The sequence below is a fragment of the Teleopsis dalmanni genome, chromosome 1, assembly GCF_002237135.1.
Source record: "Teleopsis dalmanni isolate 2A chromosome 1, ASM223713v2, whole genome shotgun sequence".
NCBI classification, from domain to species: domain Eukaryota; kingdom Metazoa; phylum Arthropoda; class Insecta; order Diptera; family Diopsidae; genus Teleopsis; species Teleopsis dalmanni.
Window position 1 is genome coordinate 204,391,234 of NC_051846.1, and position 8,782 is coordinate 204,400,015.

The window sequence follows — 8,782 nt, forward strand, 5'->3', positions numbered from 1 at the left end:
TTACATCTAAAGTAAAAAATTGAAAACTATATCTTGATGTTTTTTAACTTAGCTATTTCAAAAAGTAATCTTTACGATAACTAAATGATACTGTTTATCAAGTATATCTAAGTAAATACAGATCCTACTTTCTTCTTCTTTCTCTGAATTATTTCACAAATTGACCAAGTCTAATGCCATCAATTGATTTGTATGCCATAAAACTCGAATCTAATGATGAATATGATATGATATCGATATCATATTGCTAGCATAGCAAACTCAAAGCTATCAAAATATTTGCAGTTCATATTACCTGAAATTCAATGTGATAATCGTTCACACAATCAATTTTGTTCTTTTTTTGTTCTATATATCGTATAATTCGCTATAAATGACATATTAAAACAATAACAAATTTTTTTTATGTATTATCATTATTTTATTTCATTTTATAAGCAAATATGTTATTGTTGTTGTACAACATAATGAGGGGTGGTTACATGATAAATAATATATTTACAATTATGTGCAAGCCCAATCAGAAGATATCGTAAATCTAAACGATCTGATAAAATAATACATTCCTATGTAATTTTAGATATTTATTATATTATATCGCTAACGTTACGAAGCTTATACAACTTCGCTAAGGAAAAACTCAAAAAGCTTCGCAATACCAGTGATATGAAATATCAAAAAACTTACTTTTGTACTAAAAGATTTACGAGTACTTATACCTAGAATGTGATTCTCTAATTACAAATAAATCCAAATATTTTGATTTATTTGAAGAAGTTCTGGAATCCATTGAAGTGTATTTTAATAATTTATAAAATATCATTACAGCAATATGTTTAGATATGGCTATTAAAACGAAGTTATGTTCTTGAATGATGGTTTTATTAAACTAAAAACATAGTCCATTAGCAATATCCATAGTATATAATTTATTATTTAAATTAACATTAAATTAAGAATATTAAATTTAAATTTGTATATTTAAATTATTATGCATAAATTTCAATGATTTTGATTATATGGAATTATATTGATATCATTTAAAACTAAAAAGGCTTTATAAAATGTTAAATTTCTTACCAAACTTATATATATAAATAAAAATTTTATTATTAATTATAATTGATTCGTTCTTAAGCTATTGTCGACATAGAAAATCACTTATAAGAATAAATGTTTATAATTACACAAATAAATTACTGACACACTAAAAGGAAACGATCCTAACTAACTCAAATTATCTGCTCCAGCTGATCAATCTTCAATGTTCTCTGTAGGCTCTCCGACGTCAGATCTTAAAAATATATTAGCAAACTTTATATACACATAATTAACAATATTGTGAAATACAAAATAACTAGGAATTAAAAAATTAACAGAAAATAATTTTACTATCTTTTTAATAAACTTAATTATTTTATTTGTAAGATATGAAACAAAATTCTTGGATTATATTTTCGACAAAATCATTTATCATTAATTTTTCATAAAAATTTATTAACATTTTTCTATTTTAGTGTAAGTAAGTTTAAGTTTTTGAGTTAAAAATCGTGACCATATCCAACACCAATTAATTTGGAAAAAATATTATTAAATTACCATAAAAATAAACAGGACTTAGAATAAAATTCCGTAAGACTTTAACTTTAAATATGTTGAATCACGATAATTTAGTTATTATGCATTTTACTTTAATTAATATTTTAATTAGATAAAATAAACAGCTTGAAAATAACTTTAATAATTATTTTAAAAACTTGCTTAGTATTTGGGAAAACTATGTTACTCATACGCAACGTGACCATATTTCCTTAAGAGCTGCGTATGTTTCTTTTCAATTAACTCAATGAATATGTTCAAACCGAATTAATTATATTGCGCCATACAAGACAATTGAAATTAATTCAAAATAATAAAAATCATAGTTGGAATTTGGCATTGAGTAGATAACATTACTAGATAGCACCAGTTCAATTGAAGGGAGCACTTCGAACACTGAATATTTATAATAACACGAGTTCAAACGCCTTCAAATGCCTTTATTTAATCTAAAATAATTTTCATAAAATCCTAATTCTTTACAATTCTCAATTGATAGATAAATGTTTTTATGAAGTGACGACTCAAGTGCTTCATTAACGTAGAACTTTGCCTCGCAATTTAACAGATAAGAGTGCAAAAAAAAAAGTTTTCACAATGTATACAAATAATATATAAAAGAAGCATACTTTTGTGCGTTCGTTAAAAGTTTAAAATATTGGTTTGTGTATTGAGTCTTTGTTTATTAAGTTTTATTAATTTTTACAAAATTATCTATAAAAAGTATAAAGCATAATTTTTATATATAGAAAGTGTATAGAAAGAGTCAAAAAATTGAGAGAAACTTTATATTGTAATACAATTTTAAGTCACAATCGTTCTTTTTAATTTTTAAATATGATTAGTGTTTTATTTTTATGCAGAAGTTATTTAAAAAAAGTATTAAGCGCGATAAAAATTATCATTTTTGAATGTCATTCAAGTTGCGCTAACTCTAGCTCAAATTTATTCTAATGACCGAACTTGAACATGCTCACATTCAAGAGTTGTCATTCAAGCTAAATTTTTGAAGAATAAGGGTGTTTACGCACGCTGTAAGTGTGTTTCGCAAGCTGTAAGTGTGTTAGTGCAACCTCTCAAATATATTCTCTTCACGACGAATGCAAGTTTTTGGGCAATTATCATTCACAACATGTTGATTGCGTGTCATTCAAAGGTGCAGACTATAATTTTTGAGTGTCATTCTTAGATTTTCTTTCTTGAATGACAAAAACGATACTCTGCAACATGCTTTAAGTAAACTATGCAGAGAGTTATTTAAACCCTTCAAATACTTGAACTATTCATACTTTTCTCTGATGAGATTGAATTTAAGTCTAGTTTTTATTTAAAAAGTAAAAGTACAATTTATCAGGTCTCCAATAACGTTTTCACTATATGACAGCCAACTGCTTGGATTTCAGGTCACCGTTAATTAACACGAGTACCACAATAAATTAAACATTTGCTATCATCGAACAGATAAAGATTTGTACGAATAGATCGAATAAATTTATCGGGTCTCCGATGTTTTTTTTACTGTATCATAGTTATCTTGCTTGCTTTTCAATTCGATGTTATTTACAACAAAATCAAATGTTGAGAGAATGAGTCATTTTGTATCATCGATTAAAGTAACTTCAGTACAATTTATCGGATCTCCGATTTCTTCTTTACCGTATCATAAGCATAATAGTATAGTAATAATATTAATTATAATAAATTATATAATAATATAACTAGTAGTAATAAAGTATAAATAATAAATTAATTAATAGTAATATGATTTAACTTTATATGAGATAAAATCATTTAAAAAAAGATTTTATTTATTTTATATTATTTTATTCTTTATTGAATATATTCATACTACAAACTAACACTACTCCCATTGCACTAACGCACTACTAAACCCAAGCTACAAACTACAGACTAATAATATAATGGATTAAATATATGTTTAACAATGTTCATATTCAGATAGTTAATGTGTAATGTTCCGTATCAAATATTAATCAGCCTTTTGCAATTATTGTTCAGTTTATACTGCAATCGTAACCCAACGCACCAATTTAACCTTAAATGTCAGTCCTTTTCAATTGTAATATCGTTCCTTGCAATCCATTTGGAGTCACAAAATGAAGTGTAAGATTTATAATTTGCTATTGATATATGATGCTTTAAATTAGTATTGCAGTGTATGTATTTTTTAATACTGTATAAATACTAATGAACTTAGCACAAACTACTCATAATAAAAATAAGAAAATTTATACTAAATTCATTAACACAAGAAGGCAGTTCTATAGGAATTGGAAGTGAATAGTTTTTGAAGAGATAAATTAGTGAAGTGCTCTTTCAAAAAATAATCACTTCCAAAAGATTTAGAACTGCCGTACAGTTTAAATATTTTATTTTAAATTGTTTATCTTATTTTTTCCTGAATTTTTCTTTAAATTTTTTTTTGGAGTTTTTGTTTCGTTTTTTTTTTTTTGATTTTTAAGCATATGTGCTTCTTGCATTCCATATAAAAATGATTACTTTCTTAAATCTAAATTTTCCAATCTTATGCGTTTCGTTATCAGTTTTCATTGCTTAGATCTAAATTTTTGTTTCGAGTAAGTAAATATAGAAAAAAATGTATTGTTTCAATTTAATGATTTAATTTCCAGTCATCGAAGCAACGCTCGAACGGCGTGAATAGCGTTGATTGATGAACTTGCTTGGTGAAGGTATGAGGAAACCAAGAAATCCGCTCAATATCAAAGTGACACCGGATATGACAAAAGCAGTTTCGCAATTTTGAGTGAGGAGTGTACCAAAAACATTGACACCAACAACGCTACCCAAGCGACCCATCATCAATGAGATACAAACGGCCATAGCTCTGTAATATTAAATTTTTTTTATCAAAATTAGTAACTATTTAAAAATTTATATGCAGTTATATATTAACCTGAGCTTAGTAGGGTAGATTTCAACAGTTGTTGCACTTAAAACATTAATGCCCAAACCGCAAAGAAGAAGAACCAGATACAAGTTGGTAGAAATCAAAGGTATATCAGTGTAAATGACAGCAATACCACTAAGTCCACAAAATACCAAGCAGCCAACTGTATAAATAAAAATTATCATCATATTAAAAAATTTACTAATATTATTCATAAAGAAAACTCACATAATATAGAACGTTTTCCAACACAATTAATAATCACGGCAAGTACAGAAAATCCGACGGCATACAAAATCTCCAACAACAAAGACTGTTCTAATGTGTTCAACTCAAGCTTCTCATTACATTTTTTAACTCCAAAACTTTTAACATTAAACATCTCAAGATATTTCATTTCTTCATTAAAGTTATATAAATTCCGTTGCTTTTCATAGACTACATCGCAGAGGTAGAATTTGTGAGTTGGATGCAAGCTCATGTATTCGCCGACGCTATTAAGTATATCTGGGAACCAAATATACAAGCCATTCGATGTAAAAAATGTAACGAATTGTATAATGCATATAAGCAAGGTGGAAAATAAATATTGTCGTCCGAAAAGCGGTTGGGTTTGTTGCCACATGGAGCGAAGTAGGGCTTTGAAACCAGTGCAATGTTGATTTTCTTTTGGCAAATACGAATTCAAATCCTCAATCAAAACTGTGGTGACCTGTAGTAATAAAAATGATTAAATAGAAATAAAAATTCAAATCTTATATATAGCTTAAATATTCCATACTTACTGGATATTGCATTTTAGGATTTCCCGAATTTATATGATATATGGTACGCAATACTTTTAGTGCTTCAGCTTGTTTGCCTTGGCTTAACAAAAATTTCGGGCTTTCAGGAAGTTTAAACAAAGCTAAGCCACTTATAAAACCTGGTATACCGCAGACAATCATGAACAAACGCCATGGTTTGTAAACCATACCTAACACTGGTAAAGGCAAACTCCAATCCTGATTAATGACTAACCAAGCAACGGCTGGCATCAACATAGATCCAATGCCGAAAACAATTGCTGCACCCATAATTGCACGAGAACGATGTTTAGAGGTGTGAAATTCGCTCAAATAGGCATACACAGTAGCTGAACCACCAGAAACACTATTGAAAAAATTAATATATATCAATAAGTATCCTTCGAAAACAATAAATGTCAAAAACCGTACCAAAACCCGTTCAGGTATCTTAAAACCACCATTACCCAAAAATTTTGAGCAAAACTGGAAAACACAGTTAAGCAAAAACCCATGATTAAAGTTGGTCTAATGATGTTGCGACGTCCAGTGGTATCAGCAAGAAAACCCCACAAATGGGAACTAGATATGATACCGGCAAATCCAATAGCGCCCAAGACGCCACGTTGTGTTGTAGTAAGTGGGAAATCGCATTCCGAAACTGGTAAAACAAAACTGATGCCAAGAGTCTCCAACAAAACATTGGCGAGTATAACACCGCAAACGAAGATCATCATATAGTTAAATAAGCCAAATTCTAAATGAAGTAAGAAATGTTTTTATAAAATATTAATTAATATATCTTATATCTTAATACTTACTTGTTAGTTTCAAAGCGCGTTCAAAGTACTCAGTGCGGTCAGTGGGACGTGGACGTTTCACTTTTATCATTCCATTTTCAATAATTGCAATTGTCATCTTCAATTTTTTAGCTACAAATAATAATAATAATATTGCAAGTTTTAAATATTAACTTAATATAGTAAATATATTAATTTGCTGTGAACTAGGATATGATTTTGAGTATAATTCAATACGACTACTGCCATTAAATCCATTTCATTTATTCAGATTGCAGACTTACGATTTGGAGCTGCAAATAAGAAGAATAAAGATTTTATTAAATATAATTAATAAACAAATGATAAATAAAAAAATTATCTTTAATTAATAAATTTTAAATTTCATTACTAAATCGATATATAAATTTATATATATATATTTATTTTTATGTTAGAAAAAACTATCATCTATTGTGTAGATGTTCTTTAATAAGGGACAGGGCCAAAATTCTTGGCAAAACATATTTTGAGAACCCAAAAGAACTATTAGAAACTTATTTGAAAGACCTCAAAATTTTCTCAAACAAAATTAATTGTTTAAAATAATATAGATAGTTTCGAATAAGGAATATCCATACCATAAAAAGTTAAGGATAATAATCCATAAGGATCCTTAATAAACTTAAGGATAATTTTGCAACGGTTCTAATAAATTCAAAGTACGAGTAAATAACTGAATAATTAATGAAATTAATCGACAACGTATTACTCTTAATGGGACACTATGAAGTTTATTTTTTATTATATTAATATAGGTAAAAGGAATTGAATCATTTTGAGCTACTAATTCGAAAATTGACCCAAAATAGCAAACCTAGAATTGCTATGAATAAATACTTAATGCTATTCTAAAGAAGCTTGCGATGAGAACCGAAACTTCTGTTATTTCTGGGGGTCTCAAGAAAAAGGCCTCTCAACATTTATCTTCAACTTGATATTAAATGATGTCGTAACGAGATATGATCATTTATGGAATAAACTAATAACTAAATCAGATAAATAAAAAGTCTTCTAGACTTTGTATTCAATAAATTTATTTATACAGCATATATATAGGTAATTATATGTTTGTATATCACAAGAAGACGATTAAAGAAATATATCAGAAGAAGACGATTAAAAACTAGCTTAGTCATAAAACTAGTAGCCAAACATTTATTTTGTCTCACATGTTTTTAAGAATCAACTCATCTTATGGTAACAAGATTTAAGATATTTAACAGAAAAATAACTACGACATCGTCTTGATGAACATATCCGACTTTTGATATATTCTTACGATGTTATAAGCAAAATATTTACATTTCCAAAAAATCAAAACTTCCATCAAAATAATACGTAAAACTTAGATAAACGTTATTAAAACGATAAAATTTGAGTATAAACATTAGTAATACTAATATTCAATAAATCAATATTTAAAATAAAAAATGTTTTAAAAAATTTTTATTTTTAAATTCATTAGGCGATAAATTAGAAGCTGATCGGATGAGGAGACGTCCTTATTGTCCCTGTCTCTCTAATGTGTATTTATTTTACATATTAAAATAAAACTTATTTTAAGTAGAAAATTTACTATTAATTTAATTAGTTTGTATTAAAAAATATTAATATTTTTTCAATTATAGTATCTTAATTATTTAAGATACTATAGTTAAAAGTACGTCATTGTGTAAACATTATGGATTTAATTTTAGTTAACGCTTAAATTAATAGGAACTAAAAGAATAATAAAAAAATATTTATGATAAATTGATTATACATATCGTCGTATAAGCCTAAGCTACTGCATAAATATATATAAGAACTTAAAGAACAATAAAAAAATATTTATGATAAATTGATTATACAGATCGCCTAAGCCACCGCATAGATATATATTTGAGTTTATTGAAGATTGATATTTATGTAAACAAAACGAAGTATAAATATGGTTTATAGTTTTGAAGTGATTATTTCCTACCGAAAAGTTTATTTTTTTCCAAGAAAATCGTCATTTGTTTATATTAAAGTATGTCTGCGTTTTGTTTACTGAATTTGAAACCATAGATCTGTTTTGACTCCTCTTCTCAAGCTTCTAAGTAAAAACAGATATTTACGATTTCACGTGAATACCTATTCACGAACTTATGTGCTCTGGTTTTATATGTACATATATAGACACATAATAATAATACATAAGCAAATTTTTCTATAATGTTTTTATTTTTTTATTAATACATAAAGAAAAAGAAACTTAAACTCTCAAAATGAATTAATTAAATATTAAATTTAGTGGAAAAATTTTAACAATAAAGTCGATAAATTCAAACCGATAAAGTCGTTCAAAAATTTATATATTTATAGAATTCTAACAGGCAAATCTAATATATAAATATTATGTATTAAACGAAAATATATAAGATATGCATTCTTACAAATAAGACCCGATAAAAGTAAAATCTAAGAAATGACAATAACCGAGAGGATGAACACTTTGAGTTTAATTGTTGGAATCACCCAGATGAACAGCTAATCTCTAGATGTTAAATTAAAAAGTTGTTTAGTATAAATATAAAATACAATTCTGTTATCAAACAGTACTAGGTAGTAGATGAGGGGATGAACACTTTAAGATTAATAGTTGG

General features: G+C 26.9%; 1 protein-coding gene across 1 annotated transcript; it reads right to left on the reverse strand.

The window, feature by feature from the left end:
* Positions 1-3,416: 3,416 nt before the first annotated feature.
* On the reverse strand, positions 3,417-6,403 carry LOC119671465 (synaptic vesicle glycoprotein 2A-like). Its single transcript, XM_038082109.1, has 7 exons — positions 6,398-6,403; positions 6,135-6,245; positions 5,746-6,070; positions 5,314-5,680; positions 4,757-5,240; positions 4,535-4,691; positions 3,417-4,465 (listed from the first exon to the last, which is right to left on the reverse strand). Exons 2-7 carry the CDS (start codon positions 6,229-6,231, stop codon positions 4,240-4,242), a joined length of 1,656 nt encoding a protein of 551 aa, XP_037938037.1. The 5' UTR covers positions 6,232-6,245; positions 6,398-6,403; the 3' UTR covers positions 3,417-4,239.
* Between the last annotated feature and the right edge of the window lie 2,379 nt (positions 6,404-8,782).

Coding starts and splice junctions, on each gene's coding strand:
- LOC119671465 (XM_038082109.1), bottom strand. CDS start 6,231: ATGACAATTGCAATTATTGAAAATGGAATGATAAAAGTGAAACGTCCA. Junction 6,071..6,134: donor ACGCGCTTTGAAACTAACAA/GTAAGTATTAAG, acceptor TACTTCATTTAG/AATTTGGCTTATTTAACTAT. Junction 5,681..5,745: donor AGATACCTGAACGGGTTTTG/GTACGGTTTTTG, acceptor TTTTTTCAATAG/TGTTTCTGGTGGTTCAGCTA.